This window comes from Lynx canadensis, chromosome B1, assembly GCF_007474595.2.
Source record: "Lynx canadensis isolate LIC74 chromosome B1, mLynCan4.pri.v2, whole genome shotgun sequence".
Lineage (NCBI taxonomy): Eukaryota > Metazoa > Chordata > Mammalia > Carnivora > Felidae > Lynx > Lynx canadensis.
The window spans coordinates 14,008,541-14,035,738 of NC_044306.2; the positions used below are offsets into that span (position 1 = coordinate 14,008,541).

Consider the following 27,198-nt stretch of genomic DNA (forward strand, 5'->3'; position numbering starts at 1 on the left):
TAAACATTCCGTGTGGCTATGAACCCCCCCCCCCCCATGGAATTATCAGGTAGATGTTGGCTCTGATATGCAGGATCTCCACGGAGAGGTGTGGCTAGAAATCACTCACTCACTCGTTTTCTCTAACATCTGTTGAGCCAGTGCCGTGCTACGCGCTCAGAAAAAAAACCGGGAGGGACTTAGTGAATAGACAAGTGAACTAGAAAAATATAAACAGTGCGGAAAATGACCAATCTGAATGGGAAAACCAGTTCCCAAACCGGAGCTCACCCAGTGCAGTTAAACGGCCCAGCCTCGGGGGCAGGAAGGCTTGCCTGGGAAGAAGATGCTTTCTGAATGACCTCTTAAGGAAGTTGGATTTTAAAGGACAAGCGTAGGGAGAAACTGGGGAAGGAGAGAGCACTGGAAAAGGGGAGGCAGGGAGGGTGTCCAGGCCGAGGGAGCTGCACATAGCACACGAAAGCACGTTTCTGCTGCCTGTATGTCAGGTTCACGGTTTTCTGCTTCTTGTGGACTCACTGAGGCTTTCAGCAGTCTGGGGAGCAGGTGTCCGAAGTGCAGACGTCCTGCTTCCAGGCAAGCGAGGTCGCGTAGGACCGCCACCCTCTGCCAGCTGGCAAACATCGTGATTTTCCGGTGTTAAGGAGGTTAATAAGCGAATACCTTGTTGGTCCGAGCTGGTTTTTCCCTCTTCTCTCATGTTTTGCGTTTGTGGCCCACGGTGCCAGTAGCTCGTGCCAACCACGTCGTGAGACTTGGCCCTTCACGCCGAGCTTGAAGTCTGATCATTTTTTTTTTTTTTCCTCTCGCAAACGCTAGGTTTGTTTGCACATGTTTATAGCAGCCTTATTCACACTGGCAGAAACAGCCCCAAAGTCTGTAAAGCCGTGAGCGGATACAAAACGTGGTACATCCATACAGTAGAATGCTATTTTGCAAGAAAGGGAACAGATTCTTGACACGCACACAGCAATATGGATGAGCCTCAAAAAAACCCAAACGACGTGCTGGATAAAAAGACAGGCACAGGAAGCCACACGCCGTAGGACTCCGTTTAGGTGAAATTCCAGAAAAGCAAATCTGTAGAGACAGAAGGTAAATTGGTGGTTGCCCGGGGCAGGGGGTAGGGATCAGGGGGTGACTGCACCTAGGCACAAGGGATCTTCGGGGAATTGGTGGGAACGTGCTAAACTTAGCTTGCGTGGTGTTTCTAACTCCATAGATTTACTCAAAATCTCTGATTTGTACGATTAAGCGACGGGCAGACTTTATGGTGCAGAAGTTACATTCCAGTAATGCTGTTTTTTTTCTTTAAATTTTTTTAATGTTTATTTATTTTTGAGACCGAGAGAGACAGAGCATGAACGGGGGAGGGTCAGGAGAGAGGGAGACATAGAATCCGAAGCAGGCTCCAGGCTCCAAGCTGTGAGCACACAGCCTGACATGGGGCTCCAACTCACGGACTGTGAGATCAGGACCTGAGCTGGAGTCGAGTGCTTAACCGACTGAGCCACCCAGGCGCCCCTCCAGTAACGCTGTTAAACAGTACCGACGGGCGCCTGGGTGGCTCAGTCGGTTAAGCGGCCGACTTCGGCTCCGGTCATGATCTCGCGGTCCGTGAGTTCAAGCCCCGCGTCGGGCTCTGTGCTGACAGCTCAGAGCCTGGAGCCTGTTTCAGATTCTGTGTCTCCTTCTCTCTGACCCTCCCCCGTTCATGCTCTGTCTCTGTCTCAAAAATAAATAAACGTTAAAAATAAATACACAAACAGTACCGACAACAGCTGGGCTTGGGGTTACGAGGTCTCAGCACGAGCAGTGGCAGCTCCCCGCGGTCAGGTGGCAGGAGAGCACGGTAGTGAAGGCCTGGTCAGCGTGTGGAGGACAGGCCGTCCCCGTGTCGCCTCTGCCCGCCGGGTTTCCCGGCTGCCGAGATTCCTTCCCTTTTAACAAACATGGGGTCGGTGGGACATAAGCCGGAGAGCTGGGTGCTTCAGTCCGTGGAGAGTCTGATACGGTGTTAAGAGGATTACCTTGTGTTTGGCTGAACGGCCTCCCTCGTGTTAATTCAGTGATTTTCTGGTCGTCCAACAAACAGGCACACACTCAGGGATGGGTTTTCAAAGCAAACACTTAGCGATCACGGGGCGAGAATTTTAGGCCAGGCCTACATCTAGAGGGCAGCCGGTCACCAGTCACCTGTGGAGAAACCACTGGGGGACGGACGAGACCCATGCCTCACACATCCTATAAGTCCGGAGCTTGGAGGAGACGTTCGGTCAATATTTGGCGACCCGATGCACGCGTGAATGAAATGTTCCTCTGTGGGGAGTTTCTCATTACTTCCTATTGGCAGGAATGAAACGATCAGAGAGTGAACTGGGGCTTTTCCCTTCTTCCGGTGGAAGTCCGTTTTCTAAGCCTTCTTTTTGCCATCTGCTTTTGTCCGGTTGACTGTGGGCACATCCCAAGCAAGGCCTCGTCTGGTTCATTGATCTCTTCCAGCTTCCCATCCCCCTGTGGAAATTTGGGTCCATATCTTACCTGTGTGTCCCTCTGCCACCTCACACATGGCATATCTTAAATTAATTCCCGATGACTTTGCTTACCCATCCTGATCTCGCTCTACTCAAAGCACAGAATTGGAGACTTGCTCAGTCAACCTCTTTCGCGTGAAGGGAGCGCGTTGTTTCAGTAACACTCCAGCACTTCTTTATCCAGCTTCCACTTCCAAATATCCATGGCCGGGAACTCTGCATTTACTAGGAGGTTTTCTCCTCCCCGGCAGCCTCAGATGCTGCTATCACCTTCCCTAGACAGCCCTCCTGTCTGCTACCATGTTGGTTTCCTTTCTCCTTGTCAATTGCCGTTGCTTACGACGTGATGGTGAAATGGAACCTTGAGATGTTTCAGCGTCTCTCCAGTCCAGGGCCTCTCATCCTGTAGCAGGCGTCGGAGGCAGGTGCAGGGGGCGGCCCCACCCTCAGAGTTCCTGACTTCGTGGTTTGAGGGGAGGAGGTCGATCACTTGCATTTCTTTTTTTTTTTTTTTTTTTTCAACGTTTATTTATTTTTGGGACAGAGAGAGACAGAGCATGAACGGGGGAGGGGCAGAGAGAGGGAGACACAGAATCGGAAACAGGCTCCAGGCTCCGAGCCATCGGCCCAGAGCCCGACGCGGGGCTCGAACTCCCGGACCGCGAGATCGTGACCTGGCTGAAGTCGGACGCTTAACCGACTGCGCCACCCAGGCGCCCCGATCACTTGCATTTCTAATAAGTCACCAGATGATGCTAACGCTGTTGGTTCGGGGACCACTGCTTCCCTCCGTTCAGTGCGCTGCCGTTAGGTTCACTTTCCTAAATTAAAATCTGTCCCTGTTATGCCAACTCCTTGCTGGGGGTCTTCCACTGGTCTGGGACCAGGTTTCCCAAGGTGGGGGTAGTAGAACAGGGACATCACATTAGTCATATTATTTTTCTATTTTACTTTTCTTTCAGCTCTTCCAGTCAGGTAAAGGAGAAAGTCTGTCTGGCGCTAATATGACTTCAACACCTTTCTGATTCTCATTAATTGCCTTTCCAACAAAGAGAGCAACCTGTAAGCTTAACGTCTCTTGTCAGCAGCTCTTTACAATTTCTCATATGATTGTGTTCTCATTGTATTTATTTTCAATGGCAAGTGTTAAAGGACCACAATTTGAAACACTGGATGTGGAAATGGAACCCGGAAGTCTTAAAGAATTTTTGTGTATCTTTTGTTCTAGTTGGTTTCGTACTTCAGTTTCATTTATCCCATGCGATTCTTTTGATTTATCTGGAATTAACTTTTTTTGGAAGGATGATCTGGGACCTAGCTTTTTTCCCCTAACTGGCCATCCAATTTTCCCAACACTTTTATCTTATTTTATTTTTAATGTTTACTTATTTTTGAGAGAGAGAGAGAGCAGAGAAGGGACGGAGAGAGAGGGAGACACAGAACTCAAAGCAAGCTCCAGGCTCTGAGCTGTCAGCACAGAGCCCGACGTGGGGCTCGAACCCACGAACTGTGAGATCGTGACCTGAGCTGAAGTTGCACGCTTAACTGACTAAGCCACCCAGGTGCCCTCCCAACACTTTTAAATAATCAGTCTTATTATACTCACTGTAAACAAAGTTCACGGACAAGTAATATCCATGGGAAAAAAATATTTGCAACTTGACAAAGGATTAATGCCAGCGTATATCACAGGTTGCTACAAATCAATAAGAAGGGCAGACCGCACAGTTTCAAAAAGGTCAATTTAGGGACTCCTGGGTGGCTCAGTCAGTTGAGCGTCCAAGTCTTGATTTTGGCTCAGGTTTTGATCCCAGTCGTGGGATTGAGCCCTGCGTCAGGTTTAAATTCTCTCTCTCTCTCTCTTCCTCTGCTCCTCTCCCCTGCCCTTGGTCTCTCTCTCTCTCTCTCTCTCTCTCTCTCTCACAAATTAAAAAGAAAAGAGCAATTCACAAAGGAAGCAAATAAACATATAGAAAAGTGACAGGGGCACCTGGGTGGCTCAGTTGGTTAAGGGTACACCTTCAGCTCAGGTCATTATCTCAGGGCTTGTGAGTTCAAGCCCCACATCTGGCTCACTGCTGAAACCACAGAGCTCGCTTCAGAGTCTGTTGCCCTCTCACTCGCTGCCTGCCCCCCCCCCCCCCCCATAAAAATAAACAGTTTTTTTTAATGTGAAAAAAAAAAGAGAGAGAGGAAAAAAATAAAAGTTACAAACCTTACTAATAATTATTCGATTCCTCCTCCCCTTTCGACCATATCAGGGGTAATGGCGCTCACTTCCATTGTGGATGAGAGTGCAAATTGGTAATGCCCACGTGGAGGAGAATAGGTATCAGAATTAAAAAATTTAAATGATGGGGCACCTAGGTGGCTCAGTCGGTTTAGCGTCCGACTCTTGATTTTGGCTCAGGTCATGATCCCAGGGTCATGGGATCGAACCCTGTGTCGGGCTCTGCACTGACAGTACGGAATCGGCTTGGCATTCTCTGTCTCCCTCTCTCTCTACCATTCCTGTGTACACGCTTTCACTCTCTCCCAAAATAAATAAGTGAACATTCAAAAAAATTCCAATGGTAATATGTCTTTAACGTGTCTCTAATGCACACTGACACTTTTGAATTTTACAAGTAGGTATGTTCTTTGACTCATTGTCAGAAATTTATTCTAAAAAATACTCTGAGAGCTAAAATATTTACAAGTATGTTCATTGAAGCATTAATTCCTCTCAAAGGAAGTTGAAACTGATGTCTGTTAATTAGTGATTAGTCAAATAATGGGCTGTAATCCATTCTGTGTATGTAGATATTAGAAGATTGAGGTCAACCTGTAGCGACGATCATTGAAAGGTTTCTAACTTGTATTGCAAACTAAATAAAGTCCTAGAAAATGCACACAGTATGAGCCTGTTTGTATGTTTGATAATCGCATGTGGATTTATAGATGGACTGAAAAGAACCAACGTATTGGAATATAGATCATTGTATAGGGAAATGAAGGCAGGACTTTAATAATAGTTTATTCTATTTTATATATTTTTCATAATGAGAATATATTAGTTGTGTTTTTTAGGGCAAGGCTCAAAACTGTAGTGTCTGTATAGTTTATTTAGTTTAACACCAATCTTGTAAAAAATGTGCATAATATTGTATGTGCTTCCGTATATGGGTGCATACGTTTATTTAAGAAAAACAGCCTGGAATGAAACCGCTTGTTACCTGGGGTTATCCCTATGTGATAAGGTGTTAGGGATTAAAAAACATCTTCCTAATTACTTAGTTGTTGTTGTGTTTTTTTAAGTTTATTTATTTTGAGAGAGAGAGAGTACAAGGGAGGGGCAGAGAGAGAGAAAGAGAATGAGAATCCCACGCAGGCTCCACACTGTCAGCAAAGAGCCTGAGGCAGGACTTGAACCCACGAACCGTGAGATCATGCCTGAGCCGAAATCAAGAGTTGGGCGCTCAACCAGCTAAGCCGCCCAGGAGCCCTCCCTCTAGTTCCTTAGCTTTTGATCAAATGAGTGCAGGATCATTGCAACCATTCGGGAAGCCTCTTGAGGGAAGAGGACGAATCCAGCAAGGTGCTAGCCATCCAGAGGGGTGTGCTGTGTGTGGGTCCCTTCTTTGTTGTTCTGGGGACAGCACATCCTCGAGAGTAAGTCCTCCAGCGTCTTGCATTCTTGTCTGGGATGGAGTCCGTGGTGGTCGTCCTGTCTGAGCGGGAGGCAGGAGGACGGGGCAGTCTTGGTGGTGGGTTTGTTTGTTGGGATAATAATCTGTTAAGCCCTCTTCCTCTCGCCCGCATTCCTACCTTCTTTACCGACATAGCCACTTAAAATCTCAAGCTGTTTTCCAAAACCAAGTAATCCAGTGGGCAAACATTTCTTGACACTTAGGACACAGAAGAGGTTCAGGTTAAAGTGTGTTGACCACCCCGTTTTCTTCCGTAGGGTCAAATACTTGGTAAAAAAATTGCCGAATTATTGAAACACCTGCAATAAATTCTCTTACCTCTCTGCAACGAAGAATGTGTTTTCTGTTTAGCTGTTCATTTGTGGTGCATTATAATAGGCTAAAATAAGTTACAGGGCCAGAGATTTTGGGGGCCGTATTGAAAGATTTTTCTCCTAGCCTGTCCCATAGTTAACTCTCACCTTATTGTCGACTGTTCATCCGCATAGTCATCAACTATCACCTAAATACTAACCTTCATCTTGCTCACAGTAAATGCATTTGCCGTTACATTTATATACATTGAAAATTACAAACAAACAAACAAACAAACCAACAACAGCCCTTCCATAATTGTTTTCATTCCTTTCCAGTTCTTTCCTTCTAACCTGCGTCCACTCAGTCAGCACGGATTACGAGCTGGCTACGTATGAAGTGGACGTGATGCCGGGAATGCAGAGAAGAGAGCGGGGGCCGTGCCTCTGAGAAGCTCAGAGAACAGGCTGGTGGCGGGGGGGGGGGGGGGGGTGGAGAGCAGGCCGTCATCCGCCTTAGATGGCAGCCGAGCCTGTGTTGGAGTGGTCCTCTGGGACAGGAGTCGGGGGGACTGGGTAAGAATGGCATTCCTAGGGTAAATGGAGTCAGCATTTCAATGGTTTTTTTAATACTGCCAAACTGTCTCTTAAAAGGAATGTATCAAGTTGCGAAATTACCAGCAACAAATGAAAGTAACTGATTCCTCACATCCTCGCCAGAACTGCGTTTCATTCAGACAAAGCAAAACAAAAACAAAAACTTGATACCCTAATAGGCTGCAAATTAAATCAAGCCTCGTTTTCTTTGGCGCTTCTTTTTATTATTAGTGAAGTTTTGCATTTTCACGCATTTTTATTATTTAACTTCCTCTTGTGAAAATACCTTACTCACTTGGAGTCTTTGCGTTGTTATGACTCGTTGCTATTTACAAAAAAATAGTTTGTTGAGGTTCGGTTCACACACCACATAATTAACCGCTTTAAAGCGAACAGTTCAGTGGCATTTACGACAATTCCCAGGGTTGTGCAAGCACTATCTCTGTCCGATTCCAGAACGTTTCTACCCTTCCAGAGTCTCCGTCCACTCACTCCTCCCCCGAGCTCCCGACAACTCTTCCCGTACTTTCTATCTGTATGGATTTGTCTGTGCTGGATACTTCATATGCCTAGAATCATATCATATGTGGCCTTTTGGGTCTGGCCTTACTTAGCATCGTATTTTGGAGGCCATCCGCACGTAGCTTGTATAGGCACTTCCTTCCTTTTTACGGCGGGATAACAACACTGCGTTGCATGTACAGACCGCACGTCGTTTATCCATTCATCCACTGATGCATGTTTGAGGTGTGGCCACTTTTTGGCTCCTGTAAATAGTGCTTCTGTGAACATGCATGTACACGTAATTGCTTGGGTACCTGTTGTAAGTTCTTTTGGGCGAGCACTCAGGAGCAGATATGCGGGGTCATAGAGTAATTCCGTGTTGAACTCTTTGAGAAAGTGCCAGACTTTTCTGCCGAGGCTACACCATTTTACCTGCCCGCCCACGATGCACGGGGTTCCCCTTTCTCCACCTCCGTGCCAGCACTTTCTATGTTGGGGGTGTTGCTGCTGTTGTCTTACTCATAGCCATCCTGGTGGGATGAACTGGTACCTCATCATGTTATTTATTTTCATTTTCCTGACGACTACCGATGTTGAGTACTTGTCACTATTTTGTATGCAGGTGAGAAAATGAAAGAAAAAGGAAAGCCTGCTTTCAAAGAACTTATTTTAAAATTGTTTCAATGTTCCTTGAGGGAAAAAAATGCTTACTTAAAATTAAATGAAGTGGCCCTAATCTGAGAATTATTAAGCCATTAATTCCGTAGTTTTCGTAGTACGGGTATTTATGAAGCACAGGCTTTTGCCCTCAGTTTCAGTTTCTTTATAAAACATTTTTTAAAATTTTATTTATTGGGGCGCCTGGGTGGCTCAGTCGGTTGAGCGGCCGACTTCGGCTCAGGTCAGGATCTCCCGGTCTGTGAGTTCGAGCCCTGCGTCGGGCTCTGGGCTGATGGCTCAGAGCCTGGAGCCTGTTTCAGATTCTGTGTCTCCCTCTCTCTGACCCTCCCCTGTTCATGCTCTGTCTCTCTCTGTCTCAAAAATAAATAAATGTTAAAAAAAAAAATTAAAAAAAATAAATAAAATTTTATTTATTTATTTTGAGAGAGAGAGAGAACAAGTGGGGGAGGGACAGAGAGGAGGAGGAGGAGAGAGAGAGAGAGAGAGAGAGAGAGAGAGAGAGAGAGAATCTCAAGCAGGCTCCACGCTGTCAGCGCACAGCCTGGTGTGGGGCTTGAACTCACGAGCCATAAGATCGTGACCTGAGCTGAGACCAAGAGTCAGAGGCTTAACCAACTGAGCCACCCAGGCTCCCCTCCAGCTTCATTTTTAAATGGAGTTTGTCTTCATTTCTCCATCACCTGGGTGGATTAGGGGTGTGATTTTGTGGCTTAACTGGTGGTTCTCAAAGTATGGTCCAGGGACCACAGCGTCACATCACATGGGGACTTGTAAGAATCGCAGATTTCCAGACCCCAGCTCCCCAACTACTGAGGCAGAAACTCTGAGGGTGGGCCCAGCAATCTGTTTTAATAAGCCTTTCAGATGAGTTGGATGTACACGTAGGTTTGAGAGTCACTGCTGTAAGTCCACACTTTCAGTCTGAGCTTACATCAAAGAGCTCCTGTTGGAAATGTAATCCACGATTTTGACCTTATAGGCACCAATTTTTTCAGTTAAAATAGGCAGACGGTGTAACCAATTCAGGCGAACCATTTTATAACCTCCTGTTTCAGAATGGCGTGTGTAAATCATATAGTTGTATGTAGAAATTGCAATTCAGGGGCGCCAGAGTGGGTCAGTTGGTTAAGTGTCCGACTCTCGATTTCAGCTCAGGTCACGATCGCACGGTTGTGGGACTGAGGCTTCACATCCAGCTCAGTGCAGAGTACGGAGCCTTCTTGGGATTCTCTCTCTCTCTCTCTCTCTCTCTCTTTTTCTCTCTCTCTCTCTGAAAAAAAAAAAAAAGGAAACTGCAATGGAGTCTACACATCATGTAAAAAAGATAAGTATCTTTTAAAAGCTACTTTCGACCTTTGGGCAAGTCTTCAAAGAATGTGAGAGTTGTGTGTCCTTGGTCTGTCTCTTTCCTGCTCTCTGTGATTGGACTTTACCTTCTACTCCCTTCAGAGCCTCTGGTGAAGGTGGCTGGCGTGAAGGCCCGTGTAGGGGAGCTCACGACCATTACCTCCTTACAGGAGCCCCTGGGGCAGTGACTAGGGCGGCAGATGTTGACTAGAAGAGGTGTATGTTACCCAGTCGTGTGCTTACTGGATCATAAGTAAAATTTTTTCCTATACGGGCTATTCATCTTTTTGTTTCTAGTTTTTTTTTTTAATGTTTATTTTTGAGAGAGAGAGAGAGAGAGAGAGGGCATGAGCAGGGGAGGGCCAGAGAGAGAGAGAGAGAGGCAGACACAGAATCAGAAGCAGGCTCCCGGGCTGACAGCTCAGAGCCTGATTGACGCGGGGCTCGAACTCACGAACTGCGAGATCACGACCTGAGCTGAAGTCAGACGCTTAACCAAGTTGAGCCACCCAGGTGCCCCCTACACAGGCTATTCAGATGCAACAATACTTGTATCTACTTCGCAGAGTTTTATGAGGATTTAACGTGCACATTTATGTGTATTGATGCATGTGTGTGGTACGTGGTAAACAGGGAGTGTTTTATATTTTCAGTGTAATCACTGTACGTAAAAGTCAGCTTCTTTTTACGTAGCATATTCTAAGCTTCGACATTTTTGCAGATGATGTAGCTGAGTCCCCAAACCAACAGCATAAGCAGCGTGCTTTTTCCAAGGTGAATTACCCACAAATCTGCCTTTCGGTAGTATATTCATGAAGCAGCTAGAGAAGGGGTTAGGTCTAAGGGAGGTGATAGGGCCTCCTAAAGTCCTCCACGGATTTCAGATCTCTAGGTTGGAATGAATAAATGATTAGGAAGTGAATGTCAGAGAGGAGCCAGAAGATTTGAGGCAAGGCTTTTTTAGGGTGGAGGGATTGGATATGTTTGTAGGCTGCCGGGAGGAAAAAATGAACTCTAAGAGGGGAGATCCATACTTGATAATCATTGATGGGACGTGATTGCAGAGCAGGGAGAATGGGGTGGATTACGGACTGACGACTGTCAGGCTTTTGAGAAGAGAAGGAATTATGAGCGCGGTGAAGGGAACCAGGCATTTGGGTTCTAGGAGAGCAGGTTTGGGAAACAAGACTGTTGTGTTCAAATCGTTGAAAGCCCATCACATGGAAGAGGGATTACACTACTACTCTTTGGTACCAAGGGATACCAAAGGGATCAAAGGGATACCAAAGGGATAAAGCGTGCACCAGTGGGTGAAAGTTACAGGAAGACCAGACCCTGGGCCGACACAGGGAAGGACTGTCTGGGAGCCCGGGCAGGTGCAAAGAGTGCTTGAACTCAGCCTGAAGAAATGGGCTGGTTGGGCTGCCCAGTTACACGCCTTTCCAGCTTTGAGACGTTGGGCGAGCCATTGATATCACGGAGCCCCGGTCTCTTCCTTGACCCGGTGTACCGGGCTCCGCACTGTCCCTGTCTGTGGTTCTCCTATCTAACATGACTCCTTTTGAAGAATCTTAGTGAATTTCCACAGAGACACAGAGTTAACCTTCTTACCCTCTTCTGACTTGGTTTGTCCAGTTTCTCTTAAGAGTCATTTGCTCGGGACGCCTGGGTGGCTCAGTCAGTTAAGCCTCCAATTCTCGACTGCGGCTCAGGTTATGATCTTAACGGTTCATGGATTCAAGCCCCGTGTTGGGCTCCGTGCTGCAGCGTGGAGCCTGCTTGGGATTCTCCCTCTCCCTCTCTCACTCTCTGCCCCTCCCCTGCTTCTCTCTCTCAAAATAAATAAATAAAGATTTAAAAAAACAAAAAAGTTGTTTGCTTCTTGCTGCCCCTCTTCACGCCTTCCTGTCATTCCCCTCTTTCTGTCCCTTTGCTGCTTCCCCGGACTAGCACGGTGATAGAAGCAGAGGGGCCTAATCAGCATCATTATAAATTAAAATTAGAAAACATGTTGCCCTTCTTTCTAAATCCAAATCGTGAACCACATCCTTACTTCTTCCCTGTTGTTTCAGAGCAGTTCAGCAGTGTTAGTGTGGACAGATTCTGCAGTGATCATAGACCGCTCACAATACGAACTCTGCTTTGAGTTAGCTCAACAATGGCCACAGCAGATGCTGTGAAGTAAAAATAACTGTTAAGACCTTTATTAACATTCAGGCCAAACTATACATTTGGGGGACTTGAATCGTGGCAAGAGTACTGTTAACCTGAGAATGGTTTTCTCTGTCCGGTGCCTTTTCTTTTAGTGCAGTGAGTACAAACTCCGTTCTGGTTTTGTGCTGCTCACACACAGTGTTCAGCGTCACGTAATCGTCAATATTTAGTCTGTGTGGCGTCTCATGTCATAGGACAGGTATCCATGATTGACAGTAAATACTAACGGACGGCTCATGTACGGGGATGACATAATGCCCGCAAAGAGGGGAAATACCACGCGAAGTTCAAATTTCGTATGTCAACGTTGGCACAGTGCCGCAGTAAATTGCCATTTTCTTCACATTAGTCACGGTGCAAAAGAAGGCTGTTTTTAAAGCAAAGAGTAGTCTCTGGAATTTAGCATAAAGACTCTTGTTAGTTTCAGACTTTTTGCATGATGTTGCTCCTTTGTGAGGAACCAACAACAACAACCACAAAACTCCATCGATTTTTACTTCCTCAACATCAGAGAAAGATTGAATGTTTCAGAGACTCCTTGTCCAAAACAAGATGAAGAAGTTTGGAAACTAATCAACATTTCTGCTTACTGTGTTTGTTCTAGGTCATATTGTTTCTGATTTTGGAATGCACCTGTTACTTCTTTTTGTTTTGTGTTAACTTCTTACTATGTCATAGTAATATGTTCCCATTATCAGGATAACAGCATAATTGAGTGCTTAATTCTGTTTGGTATCTGAGAATGTCATTCTATTTGTATCTTGTAATTTGGGTAAGAATTACATTCTAAAATTTTGAAATTTACAAATAGGTATTTAATGGTTTTACTTATTGCTAGAGTGCGGAGAAAAGCTAGCTATCTATCCAGGTACAGAATATAAAGCATCTGATTGATTTTTGAAGTCACACTGCAAATAACTTTTATGTTAAAATTCCTGAGGATGGAAACGTCTGAATTTTTAACTGAGCTCGTAATTACATGGGTACCTATAGATGTAATTCTAGTCTTGGAACAGTGACAGTTAATAAAATGCTTATTATCTACTGAACAATTAATAGGAGAAACTGGATTATTTCCAAGTGTAGTCAAATTACCATAACTTGTAATCGTAACCCATGTTCTGAAGCTTTTGTGACTTTTCATTCTTCGAGTGATAAATATATTCCTGTCCCCCTCGTGCTTAAACGTGTTGCCTTGGTACCAGGATAAAATTTGTGTAATATCACTCTTTTGTCATTTCTGTGTCTTATTCATTTCTTTAGGATGTGTGTGCGTTTTAGACGACATCGATAAAAGGGGTTAGGAAAAGAGAACAGAATCATATGCAAGGTAACTTGGCCAAGGGGCCTTATCTAATAATCCACTTTATCAAGGTAGACAGAGATCAGTCTTACAATGGGTGAAGACAAGGCCACTTCCTATGGTACGGAGATTTTTTGATACAGTATCTAATCCCTTGGTCACTTTTCCTGGGCGGTTTATGATCTGAGATGGAATTTAAGCACAGCTCCAAGAGCACAGGTTTTTTTTTTTTGACTCCGATGGGGTTCAGATTGACTCCAGGTTTGCAGAGGAAATATGGCGAGTTGCCATATTCGGGCACGTTGCCCGAGGCTCACTTCACTAACGTATAATGTCTAATGTATATTGAAGCTCACCGTTTGTCAAGCATTATGCTGGTCAGGTCTCATTTAAACTTCGTAATCCACCCACCTTTGAGAAGAAGATCGAGAAATGGGTTTTTTAAGGTTAACAACCTGCCCTAGGTTGTATAGCAAGTAGGTGGCAGACAAGGGATTTGACCCATGTCTCTGGTGCCAGATTTCAAGCTCTTACCTCCTGAGCTAGTGGTTCCCAGATTTTCCATCACTGCCTGGAGAGTTCGATGAAACATGCATTGCTGGGCCCTAGAGTTTCTGATTCTCTAGGCCTCTGCTAGGGCCCAGGAATTTGTCCTTTCTGACCGGTGCCCACACGTTGATGCTGCTAGTCGTGAGGGCTATACTTTGAGAACCAGAGTCTGACTCCATCCCTCTGAAGAACGAATGAGAGAACTCACGTGTTGTGCTGGTATTGATAATCTCTAACCTTTGTTGACCGTTTACCATATGTCCTCGACAGTGTCCTAATTTCATTCCTTTTTTATCTCACCTCAATCTTAGGAGGCGGTTAAATTGCAGGGAGAGGATAAGGGAGTGTGATCACCGCTTGGAAGAGAAGGAAACTGAGGTAGATAGAGGCTCCCAGTAAGGTGGCCTCGTAGTGAATCAGTGACACAGCTGGTTGTTCTCATTATGACTTCGGCCACCTGACCTGGTTGCAAAGAACAGTGTCCCTGGAGCTCTGTCCGGATGCAGATTTCATGCTATGGGAGCATTGAGAGGAAAGGAGGCACTCCCTCCATTTCGTTTCATCCGTTGGTATTTTATGTCCTTGGAGGAGGCTCCTGTAGGCCAGGCCTGGGAAGAAAGGGTCTCCCTCCTTCTCATATTGTTCCTGCGGCGTTCTGAAGGGTGCAGACGACACAGTTTGTTACTCTGATGACCGATGAGGTTCTGGAAACGAGCTCCATTTCAGCTGAGCTCTGACATGGTTGATATTTGCGAGCGCGGATAAAAGGGACTCCGGGTGATTTTGTGTCGGCATTGTGCTGGTGTTGCTAATACATTAAATCAGAAGGTGTATCAACTCATGTTGGCCACCCAGGAACAGGGCATTCACTAGTCTGTAGGGTTAGCCTGCCCATGGGTGCGCCGACAGCCAAGGAGAATCTCAGAATCAAAAATGAAGGAAGTGAGAGAGAAAGATCAACCCGCGATCAGGTTTGAAACCTGCTTAAGAAACTGTAAGTTTCCCCATTCATTTTGAAGCTTAAAGAGAAAGTGTAAGGCCGTTTCAAAAGGTGACATCACATCGATACGTAAATACCTTGTGCGTTTGCTTGCATTAAAATTCGTGTTGAGTGACTGTTATGTAGAAGATACTTACAAAAATGAAATAAACTTGTCCCTCCCATCAATGAGAACTCATAGCGGACCTCACAACCAAGGAAGTGTTCCATTAATTTACGCAGGAGCCTCTAAATCTGAAGTTAGCGTAGGCTGATGCATGCCTTGTCTTGGGGTTCCTGGTATGGTGATTTCCACGATGCCAGCATTTGAATCCTGAGACAAAATCGTCTTCGTACTGAGATAGGCATTTAGCCGTAGAGCTAGAGCCTAGGGCCCAGGCGTCCTTACTGTCAGCTTGGAATGGTCTTATTCAGGGCACTTGGGTGGCTCCGTCAATTAAGCGTCCGACTCTTCACGTCGGCCCAGGTCATGATCTCACGGTCGCCCTGGGCCTGGAGCCTGCTTCGGATTCTCTCTCTCCTTCTCCCTCTGTCCTCCCCTGCTCGCTTGCAGGTGCATGTGTGCACTTGCTCTCTTTTTCTTAAAATAAAATAAAATAAAATAAAATAAAATAAAATAAAATAGTCCGTATTTATTTTTTGTATGGATTTACCGCCCAGTCTGAAGCTGTGAACTTTGAAAAGGATGTTATGACTTACTGCTCCTTTTCTGGATGTTCATCTCTGTATTTTATCCTTGTTTTTCCCCTTTGAGATTCCAGACACAGCGGTGCCAACTCTAGATACAATCAAGAACAGCAGGGAAATGCGGCCTAGACATGTCTTCCCTTGTGGGGAGGGTAACTGAATGTTGACACACGTGGTTTGACAGAAAGAATCACCTGTACGTGTATTCTGGTTTGTTGTAGGTTAACGAAGCCCTTGTCGTTTGCCGATTGTGTTGGGGATGAACTTCCGTGGGGATGGGAAGCAGGGTTTGACCCACAGATTGGTGTCTACTACATCGATCACGTCAACAGTAAGTTTTCCATTTTGGTAACAGTAAACATAGCAGAACAGTGATCCCCCCCCGCCCCCCCCCCATCTAGAATCATGCAAAAGCATCAACCCTCTACAAAGTGAACTTCTTTATTGTAAACCCCACTTTGTCAGTGACTGACATTAACACATATGCCTGTTTTGCAATCTGGGACACGTATAGAATTGGGCTTATGGGGGCAGAGACAGAGAAACGAATCTGTCTGTCCGTGTGTGTGTCTACCTGGTAGGAGGGGAGTTTCTCGAGCACAGGTCTAGAGGCCTGTGGAGACCATGAGCCATTTGCCTCGTCCCGTCACCACCGCCCCTCAGACTGGGTTTCCTCTTTTTCTCGTCCTTGCCACGGACAGAGTTGGGCGTGCGTATGGCCCAACACGAACAACTTTTGAAACACATACTCGGGGTATTTTTTATATGTCTGTGTGTGTGTTTATGTTTGGGTCTCTATCCACCCCTTTAAAAATTTTTTTCAGGTGGACACATGTAATACTGATACTCACTTTGCTTATTTCACTTAAAAACTAACCCTTTTATTTTTCTGGGTTTTGAGTAATACCTCATGGTTTATACTCTGTTAACTTATTTCTCATAAGTCTGTTGCACTAAAGATTTATATAATATAGTACTCTTTTTTAATATCTTTAGGAATAATATTATAGAAGAGTATCTGGGGCGCCTGGGTGGCTCAGTCAGTTAAGCGTCTGATGCTAGATTTTGGCTCAGGTCATGATCTCGCGGTTCGTGAGTGCGAGCCCCACATCGGGCTCCGCGCTGACAGTGCGGAGCCTGCTTGGGATTCTCGCCCCGTCTCTGTGCCCCTCCCCCCGCTCCCTCTCAAACATATAAATAAAAAGTTGAAAGAACAGAAGTATCTTATTTGATGCCCGGTTATTAGTGGTGGCTTGCAGCCTCCCTCGTGTCGGTGTATGATGAAGTCTTGAAGAGACACAAAAAGCCCCTTTTAATAACAGTTCTCTCTTAGAAACCTCCGTATGTTAAACATATAGAATAGGCTTACAGCACTTCTATCGGATCGGAGAAAATATCCTGGCACTGGTTTCCTGTCAGGATCTTTCTTTACCTGTGCAAATACTTCCCAGGACAACGGGGAAGGGTTCCAGAACTGATAGAACTGCTCCACTCCTGCCCGACGCCTGCAGAGGCTGAAGGTGGGGGCGTGTGCCGAGCTGGGGGAGAAGGCCCGGTGCCCCCAGGAGATCTGGTGGGAGGCTCCAGTGCAAGGGCGGTCGGGATGCAGGTCCCCATTCCAGCAATCCACACCACGGGGAGGGGCTCTGCCGGGAGACCACCGAGAGCGGCGGGGAAAAGGCTCCCCCACAACCCAGTGGCCGCCAAGCAGCCAGAGGAGAGGGCAGTTAGGAAGTATGGCGAGGCGAGCGTGGGTTCCACCGTGTCGGGCCCGCAGGCGGCGTAGGGAGTCCTGTCGCGGGATAGACCTGAGGGCTGGAAACTTGTCTGAGCCTCACACAGGTCGATGGGATGGAGGGATTGAAAGGAGCGAGGACACGGGAGAGTGAAGCCAGTTTTCCAGTGAACACCGACAGCCGGTGATCTGGGGCGTATAGTTTGGGAACCAGCTTTCATGCACACGTTAGTTCAGTGTTAAGTGCAGGTGACAGTTTCTGCAGGTTTTGCCGCTGTCTCTTTTCTGTGTCATTAGAAGAAGTGCGACTTTTGGGTGGAGAGATGTTTCCCTGAAAGTTGCCCCGGAGTCCGTGAAGAATTCATAATTGTGGGTTTTAAGGTTAGCTTTCATTTTTGTATCTTTCAGTAAACGTTTCTTTCTTCTTTAAAAATGTTCGTTTATTTTGAGAGAGAGCGAGTGGGGAAGGGGCAGAGAGAGAGGGAGAGAGAAGGAATCCCAGGCAGGCTCCGTGCTGTTATCGTGCCCAATGTGGGGCTCAAACTCATGAACTGTGAGATCATGACCTGAGCTGACATTGAGAGTCGGACGCTTAACTGACTGAGCCACCCAGGCGCCCCAAACCTTTCTTGATTGTATTACTGTAAGTGGGTTCTATTGCTTATCAGTGACTGACATCTAACTATTTGAATGCTATTTTTTTTTAAAGATTTTATTTTTTTAAGTCCTCTCCACACCCAGCGTGGGGCTCAAACTCACAACCGCGAGATCAAGAGTCGCGCGCTCCAGCAAAGGAGCCAGCCAGTCACCCCCAAATATTTTAATGTTACGATGGAAGGGACTACTTTTGGTAAAATTCTGACAAATAAACGGTCAGCGGAATATCTGGAATGCGTCACTATTTAAATCTCACTTGCATCCTTACTTCATACGGACGCAAGTTTAGCTTGTCTTCTTTAAAGAACATTTGCGGAAGCAGAAACGAGCCTACCTGCCCTGACTTGCCAAAACTGAACTCTCGTGGTACCAAACGAGGAGATGAACGCCCTCGGCTTCCCTCTCGCTACCCACGGGCCACGTGTAGGGCTTCCTCCCCGTCTCGGTAGGTTCTCCTGCACCCCCATCCCCAGGAGCCCTCTTGATAACTTTCATATCCCATCTTCCTCCCCTGTTTCGTTTCTTTACCCGTCATTCTCTGGTTTTAAAAATTCCTCCCCCCACTTCTTTACCTAGTGCTTCTATTGTCTTCGTATTTAAACTCTGGAAACTCTCGGGGCGCCTGGGTGGCGCAGTCGGTTAAGCGTCCGACTTCAGCCAGGTCACGATCTCGCGGTCCGGGAGTTCGAGCCCCGCGTCAGGCTCTGGGCTGATGGCTCGGAGCCTGGAGCCTGTTTCCGATTCTGTGTCTCCCTCTCTCTCTGCCCCTCGCCCGTTCATGCTCTGTCTCTCTCTGTCCCAAAAATAAATAAACTTTGAAAAAAAAAAAATTAAACTCTGGAAACTCTCAAAATGAAACCAAACCAAAACTACCAGAAGAAACCAATAACAGCCGGCTCCCCCCGACTCCGCTCATTCGTACCCAAAACCGTCTTTCAGCCCAAGTCCCTCGCCGGCCGTGGCCCACTCTTTCTCCCCCTCTCGGCGAAGCTTCCCGAAAGCCACGGCCTGCGTGAGGCCTTCGTTCTCCGTCGTGTCACAGAAACTGCCCTTGCTGAGCTCGCCTGAGACCCCACAAATGGCCCGATCCAGGCCACACCGGGGTCTCGTCTTTCTTCATCCGACGGAGTCCCTTGTCACTGTGGGTTATTTCCTCTTGCTCTTTGCTCCTTTGGATTTCACAGTACCTTCTGCTGGGATTTATTGATTTATTTATTTTAACATACCTGGCTGCTCTTGCCCGGTTTCCTTTGCCTGTCCCTCGTCACCTGCCCCTGGGCTTCTGTGTGCAGCCTGCGGGTCCCCTTGGGTGAGGACCTCAGTTACTTCCTGAGACTGACGGCTGCCAGGTTTGTCCCTTCAGCCTTGTCCAGAGTTCCAGATGCACGTACTTGATTCTTGCTACGGGGCCCTTTCCTGTCTGCCCCCACAGGCCTCCACTTGCCTCCTTGCCTCTGCCCCTCCCCCACACCGGAGGACATAGCACCTGTGCTGGGAGCTTCCTTGCAACTATTGGCTCGAGCCCGGGACGCTCTCGGCCCAGCCCCTCGGCTCTCCCTTTCGGCCACATCCTTCTCGACCCCTCTGCCCAGACCTCCCTGCTTCCCACAGACCTTCTCCGGCACCAGCCCTCCTTGCAGGTGCCTGCCGCCCCCCCCACCCCCGATGGGGTGCTCGGTCCGGGTATTTCTACAGTGCCAGGTACCTAGGGATTTTTGGAAAGCACGTGGCAAACGGCCTTTAACTTATTGATTTGTGTGTTCTCCTCACCAAGTTGTGAGCTTCTTGTGGACAGTGACTGTATCTTCATTTCTTTAACCTTGGGTGCCTAGTAGAAGGATAAACTCTTAAACGTTAGAAGGACGGAAGAGCTCGTTGTTTAACTCACACGCTAAAAGTTTTCTGTTTGTTTTTGAAGAAACTCAAGTTCATTTCAAGTGTATGTTGTGCTTCAGAAAGCACCACTGTGGATATTTAAAAACTCAATTATTACAATGTAGATTTTTAAATTTACCATTTTGCTTTAGTGCGATAATCGTATCCCAGTGGCCTGATGGACTCACTGTGCCCTAAAGTGCCCAAATTACCCACAGCAAGTAGTTTTCCCACTAAAAAAGATCTGGTCCATTATCTCATTAATCTTAAAGACAGTCTTGTGAAGTAGTTTAGGGAACAAATGGTATTATCTTCTCATAACAGCTGGTCCACACATATGTTGTGTCTTGACATTGTATAGTTTCAGCATTATTTTCTTTTTATTTACAAAAAAAAAAAAATGAAATGAAGACTGTTTGGCTGTTTAATACTATTTCTGTGTAACACTGTTAAGTATCTAGAAGTAAAAGATTTGACCTTGACAATAAAAGTATTTTAGGCCTTACGTGTTTTATGATAGAATCCACCTTTTCGTGGGTTTGTGTGGAGTGGGGGTTATGGATATTGGTGGGCGACATTGGTAACTAACGGAAAGGTAATTATGAAATACGGTTTATAAGGTTTTGATATTATCACTAGAAGCAGAAATAAATCACTTTTTAGTAGCTTTAGAGTTGTGCCTTAATGTTTTTGTCCTTCTTTTGATAATGGAGGTCTCATTGATAGAAAATATACAGCTCTTAAGTGCACCTGGGTGAATTGTGGCAAATGAATAAATCTTTTGTCACGGCCGCTCTGGTCAAGATGCGGATCACCCCCCTAAGTTCTTTCCTGTCCCTTCCAATCACCCCCCTCCCCACTGCTACGGATCGTCCTGACTTCTATCAGGATGGGTTAGTTTTGCGTGTTCCAGAACCTCACGTACACTGAGTACATTTGATTCCGTGAATGGAATCTTTCACTCAGCATATTTCTAAGGAATCGGATACTGATAGCACATGGTATCGTGGATGAATATTCGTGCCTTCATCTGACAGAGAAGCCATATCCAGGCCAGACACAGAACTCCTGGAAATCCACACTAAGAAGCAAATAACCGAATTTAACAAGGGCCGACCTAGACACTCTCCCAACTCTCCTCTCTGCCATCTCGCCCCATGCCCTCTGGCTCTGTGGAGCCTCTCGTCTGGGCATTCTAGCAGGTACTCTCTGGCTCTAGCCTCGCCACACGCTGCCGGCCGCTCCTCAGGACAGAGCGGACAGGAGACGAGCTGGCGCAGGGGGGACCACGCCACCACCGTTGGCCGCCACGGGGTTCAGCCCGTTTTCCCGGGCTTCTCCGGATGGTCGTGGGAGACGCGCCCTTCGGCACCCCCTCTCCCTGCCAGTCCTCCGACAAGACAGAGCCGGGTCGGGCTGCACCCATTCGCAGTACCTGGGGGTATGGGAAGCACCAGAGGTGAGGGATGTGTAAAACAACAAGATAGGACTCACTGCCATGTGATGCTTCTGCGAGTTCCAGTTTCCTTCCACGATCCTCCTTGCTCTTACTTACTGTGCCGAGTCTTGCTTTGATTGTTTTCCGGACATTGTCGCTGTTGTTCTTGCTGTTTTGTTCTGCTGTCCTCGGTTTTTAGTTGTAGTCAGTAGGAGGGACCGGACAGCGTGCGCTTACTCCGTGTTAGCTGAGCCAAACTGCTCTGGATTAGTTGCGAAGCAACACCTGTTGTGTTTAAATTTGATGAAAATTTCTCAAGTGTAGGCGATATTTTATGTGGAGCTGTTTCCTTTAGGAGAAGGGAAATAAATTTGGGACCCTCCTGTTTCATCTGTGTCTTATTTTATCCTTTATGTTTCCCTAGGAGGGGAAACCGTTAGGATATTTTACAAAGAAACATTCTAGGCACTTAAGACATGCGAGTAAAACAAACTTCAGTGGTAATGATACTCGTTTTTAGTGAGAGTAACTAACAGTTGTCAGTATCACTGATCTGTAATAATCCACATATTTCACTTCCGGGATCTATTCTCAGTCGCAGCGGTCCTTTCCTTCCACCCAGAGGTAGGGTTGGCGTAGATGACCGTGCCTTTCCTCCTGAACCTGTAGCCTTCCTTCCTGCAGACTGTTCCCCCCTCGCCCCTCATTTGCCACGCATTGAGAGTCCCTGTATCTTGTCACTCCCCGAAGATGTGACCTCACCCTCATTCCCCAGCGTGCTGTCATTTATCTGCCGGACTATTGTTCTTTGCCCTTCCCGTGTGAACGACTCTTCTGTCTTTATTTGTGGCTTCGAGCGTCCTAATATTTTGTCAGACATTTCATTTATAGGACACTGCCGCGTCTGTTGTCATCAAAACTTGCAAACAAACAAGTACAAAATGGGATTCTTCTGTTTTCCCTTTGACTTTATTATTTTTTGATACATTACAGTCTTCATGATTATTAACTTGAAAAATGTAGAATCGTTTTGTCAGTTCTTACAGAACTTTTATCTGTTATGTAATACCACATTTGCTCCTCTAACCTCTTTTCCACTGTCATTTTCCTAATTCAGACCCTTGTTACCTTTGCCTTTGCTTTCTGTCTCTTTTTTTAAAAAAACAAATTGCATAAAAGTGATGCACGTGCATAGGAGAAAAATAGAAAATACAGGCAAATCAAAGGAAGAAAAGTATTGTCCATATTCACACCACCCAAAGAGAACTAAGTATTCTAAGTCTCTTCGTGTGTATCCTTCCAGACTTCATATTACTACAAACAGACACACAGAATTTTAAATATAATTTTATATCACAAGTGGGAGTAGTATGCATACGGTTTTATAAGCTCTTTTCACTTACCATATAATCTTTTATCAAAAAAACTTGCTGCACATTTATACAGACTCTTCTGTAGAGTTAGTGCTGAGTTGCGCAGAGATGGTAGGACCTCACATTTCTGTCAGACGTTCTTCCTCACATACAGCCGAGATCCTTTCCCGGCCTTGCTTAGAACCTTTGTGGTCCGCCATCGCTTACAAATGGAGTTTCATGTTTATTAACCTGGTATTCAAGAAACCACAGGCTCTTGGAGTATGGGGGAAGAAATGAGAAAATACAGTAGCCTGTGGAAAGAACCACCCATCGGGCCAGCAGAACAAAGGAGAACACGTGGGGTGCCTGGGTGGCGCAGTCGGTTAAGCGTCCGACTTCAGCCAGGTCACGATCTCGTGGTCCGTGAGTTCAAGCCCCGCGTCAGGCTCTAGGCTGATGGCTCGGAGCCTGGAGCCTGTTTCCGATTCTGTGTCTCCCTCTCTCTCTGCCCCTCCCCCGTTCATGCTCTGTCTCTCTCTGTCCCAAAAAAAAATAAATAAACGTTGAAAAAAAAAATTCAAAGGAGAACACGTAAAAGTGCCCTGTTTCGGATGTCCTGAAGGGTGTCGCTGAGGCTGCTAGAGACAGTGCTTTGAGCTAATACCCAAAGAATGACTGAGTGAACCGGGCCTGGGGGAAGAGGGGCTGGGGTAGGGTTTGGGGGTTGGGAGAAGGATACCTTCCCGGAAGAAGAGAGACCACAAGTTAAAGCCGAGGTCTAGAGAGGCCACAGAAAGCAGGGCTTGACGAAAGAAAGAAATGCAGAGCAGCTGAAGGCTGGTGTGTGTCTTTGTGGGGGTCTTGGGAGGTGACTGGAGAAGTCAACAGGGGCCAAGTCCTGAGGGGCCATTGTCTGGAACCTTCCAAAACCCGGTTCCGTCACTGCCTGTTGCATGGAACGTTCCTTTTCAACCAGAGAAAACCCTGTGTCTCTAAACGGCCGTGGCACCGCATTCTCCTCTCAAGGCTTTTATCACTTTTTACTGCACAGACGTGTGTGTGTGTGTGTGTGTGTGTGTGTGTGTGTGTTTAATTCATGTGTCAGAAGTTTTTCTGTATTTTGTAAGTTCTTGGAAGGAGGGACTCATGCCTGAACATCTTGTTTCCCTGTTGTGTGTAGCAGATGGTCGGTACTTGTCTGCAGAAGTAACAACAGATAATAAGCATAGCGGATATTTTCTAGAAAGGAAGATAAGGAAAGCTACTCATGTTTGTTTCATCCATTCTTCCCGAGCACGACAGAAAGGACAGAAATAGGCGTGATAGACAGAAATCACGTTCCTTTCAAGAATCTGATGTGATCTTCCATGGTAAAGCTCTTAGAACTCACAACCGTGTTCTCTGTCTGTAAAGTCCCACATCTAAAACTGACGCCATGTCCATTCTCTTGAGGTACGTGACATTTTCGCAGACATCATGCAAATTATACAGCATTCTGACACGGTGACTTCCCAGGGTCACCAGGTCTTAACACTAACATACCACATTTTTATAATGCACTTTTTTAGTATTTACATTTAATAAAAATTCTTCACAGTCCGTTCAGCAAATACAACCAATGGAGATGAAGCACGATCCTGCTTTATGAAGCCTTCGGAGGTGCCTTCGGGAACCCTCTTTGTAGCTCATATTTGATTTGTACGGCATTTCAGAAATGTAAATGTTCCGCCGCAGCTCTTGTAGCATATAGTATTTAAACCAGCCTACTGGAGTGTTTCTGCTGATCTGTCCAAATAAACGCTCATCGTTTATTATTTTAATTATTATTATTATTATTATTGCACTTTATTCATTTAAATGTCAACGTTACTTTCAGTGTTTTGTGGCAATTTAGCCATCGACAGGTATTTTATTGAAACTACACCAGTTCCCCAATATGTAGAGAAAATACGAGGAGACGAAACCTCTGAAGATACTGAGGGAGAACTCGGGGTACATATCTTCCTGTAACTATTGCAACTTACGAATATCTCAAGTTGTTCCCCTGCACTTTGTTTTTGTACCATCCCTTTAGTTGTGTAGTTTATTAGTTATATATCTCACTGGGACACGTCGCCCCCAAACCCAGTGGCTCACAATACACTTATTGCCTCGTGGTTCCTGCGGGTGATGAGTCCAGGCAAGGCTTCGCGGGATCCTCTGGCTCGCCGCGTCACAGGCTGTCTGTCCTCAGGGTGTCAGCCAGGTTTGCTGGGGGAGGATCCGCCTCCACGCCCACTCACGTGGTGGTTGTCAGGATTCAGGTCCTTGTTGGCTGTGGGCCAGCGGCCCCCCTCGTTTCTTGTCACGTGGGCCTCCCCATAGCACAGCTTACGACACGGCGGTTTGCTTCACCGCGGAAGGAAAGCCAGGAGCCAGGGAGGGAGGGCACGCACAAGGTGGCCCGCACGGCCTTTTGTAACCTAGTCCCAAGTGCCATCCCTGTTGTACGCATTAGAAGCAGATTACTAGGTCTAGCCCGTATTCAAGGGTCAGGAATATGAGGAGGTGAGGATTATTACAGGTCATCCACAATGGGGAAAACTTTTCTAAGACCATAAATTCCCATTCGTTAGAGGATGAGTTCTGGACTTTGAGTCAGATGGCGTTTACATGTTGGAAATGCTTGGATAGCCGGAGACCTGAGCTGTAATGAATATCGTCAATTGAGAAGTTTAGGCTCTTGGGGCGCCTGGGTGGCTCAGTCAGTTAAGCCTCCGACTTCAGCTCAGGTCATGATCTCACGGTTTGTGAGTTCGAGCCTCGCGTCGGGCTCTGTGCTGACAGCTCAGAGCCTGGAGCTTGCTTCGGATTCTGTACCTCCTCCTCTCTCTGCCCTTCCCCCACTTGGGCTCTGTCTGTCTCTGTCTCTCAAAAATAAATAAGTGTAAAAAAGAAAAAGAAAAAAGAGAAGTTTAGGCTCTTAATTAGCTGACAGCTGCCCGTTCTCCTTATTCTCCAAGGTGGCTGGGCTGCCCCACCGTGATGATGTCCTTGAGGATTCTGGGCTGGAGGGGCTGTCCAACCGGGACTGTCCCCTCCTGCGTCTCTTTAGACATTGACTCCAGCATGGTTTTTTTCCCATAATTACATGAAATATGCCTCTTTGGCATGTTGGAATATTTACGTCTTTAAAAATTAGAGCTCAGGGGACACCTGGGTGGCTCAATCGGTTAAGCATCCAACTCTTGGATTCGGCCCAGGTCACGATCTCACGGTTCCAGTATGGAGCCCCACATCGAGGCTCCATGCTGGCAGTGCAGAGCCTGCTTGAGATTCTCTGTCTCTCCTTGTCTCTCGGCCCCACCCCTGCTTGCACTCCTCTTTCTCTTTCTCAAAATAAATAAACCAAACGAAACTTTAAAGCAAAATGAGAGTTCAAAATACTACTTTAGAGGACGCTCAACTTTTTGTACCAGTGATGGTGAAGCAGAGATTCTAGGCCCGAGTCAGTGGCTGCAATGTGTCTGGCTAACTCAGGCCATTTTGTAAATCATCCAAAGCCTCTCTAAGCCCTAAGGGGACCCAGGGTTCATAGCTGAACCACTCCAGTTTAGTGTTATCCCTTATCCCCAGACACCACATTAGTTAGACGTTTCCAGAACCAGCCTGGCCCCTAGAGGTTCTCGTAGTCCACGTCAGATCCCCTCATATCACTGTCTGGGTTTTGACTTACTGCAGCCTCCGGGGCCAACCAGTAATACTGAGTTGGGGTGCCGGAAGATCGGGCTTCACACGCAAAACACCTTAAACAGCACGTGTCATGGAACATTCCAGCAAATTAACAAATCAATTTTCCTGTCCTAATTGGTCGGGAACAGGTTCTCGTATTCATACAGCGGCCGACCCGTTTTGACACACCTGTTTTGGCGGTTACTGATTGAATTCAGAGAGGTGACTGCCTGTCAGCACAGGGAGGTCGGTGCCATGGAAGGAAGTTGTACCACAGTCCCCCTGTCCATGCTTGCAGGGCCACAGGGGGAAGCCCCTGGTTCGGTCAGGAGGCAGGAGGAGCGAAGGAGAGAGCGCTGGCCAGAGCCTTCTTTGTGGTTTCCGTGGGGAGGAATGGGCGAGGCAGGGCGGGCAAGTTTGGGCAAGCTCGAGATTGGATCGTTTGGATAATTTCGTGGAGAAGGCAGTGTGTGGGCCATTGCAGAGGGGTTCGTTGGAATCTCTTGTGGAACTTTGAAACCCGCCATTGCTTGGGTTCTACCCACAGAAACTCTAATGGGCCGGGATTTTCTTTTTGTAAGAGCTCTCTGGGCGATTCTAGTATCCAAGACTGCAGAACCAAGAACTGGGCCGTAGAGTGTTCTTCAACCAGGACCAGGCTTTGGTTTGGCTTTTTGGCTTCTGTGTTGGGCTTGTTTTTAAATGTCAAACCCACTGTGGAATGACAGATATTTTTGTAAAGTAGAGTAAAAATGAATTCCTTGAAAAAGGGAAAAGAAAGTAGAAAATGCAAGCCCCAATATTATTAGAGTCATCACTATACAATAACTATATAAAATTGCTATGAAGATTTCAAAATGTTTCCTCGTGACTTCTCTACTTTTTGCAGTGGACGTGTGAGAGAGTTCGGGGACCCGTGTAGTCTGCCCGCAGAGACTCTGAGTAGCGCTGATGTAGAGGGCAACATGGCGTCCCGGATTAAGTAAATGGAAACATGCACCGTGGGAAGCAGATTGGGTTCAGATCACA

The 27,198-nt window shown here is 46.5% G+C and overlaps 1 protein-coding gene across 1 annotated transcript in view; it reads left to right on the forward strand.

Annotated features, from left to right (window-relative positions):
* The window catches only part of WWC2 (WW and C2 domain containing 2), a 187,862-nt gene that overhangs the window by 85,254 nt on the left and 75,410 nt on the right, over window positions 1–27,198 (forward strand). Inside the window, exon 2 of the mRNA XM_030314445.1 lies at window positions 15,620–15,729. Coding sequence (XP_030170305.1) covers window positions 15,620–15,729 — 110 coding nt within the window. The remainder of the gene's footprint in view (window positions 1–15,619; window positions 15,730–27,198) is intronic.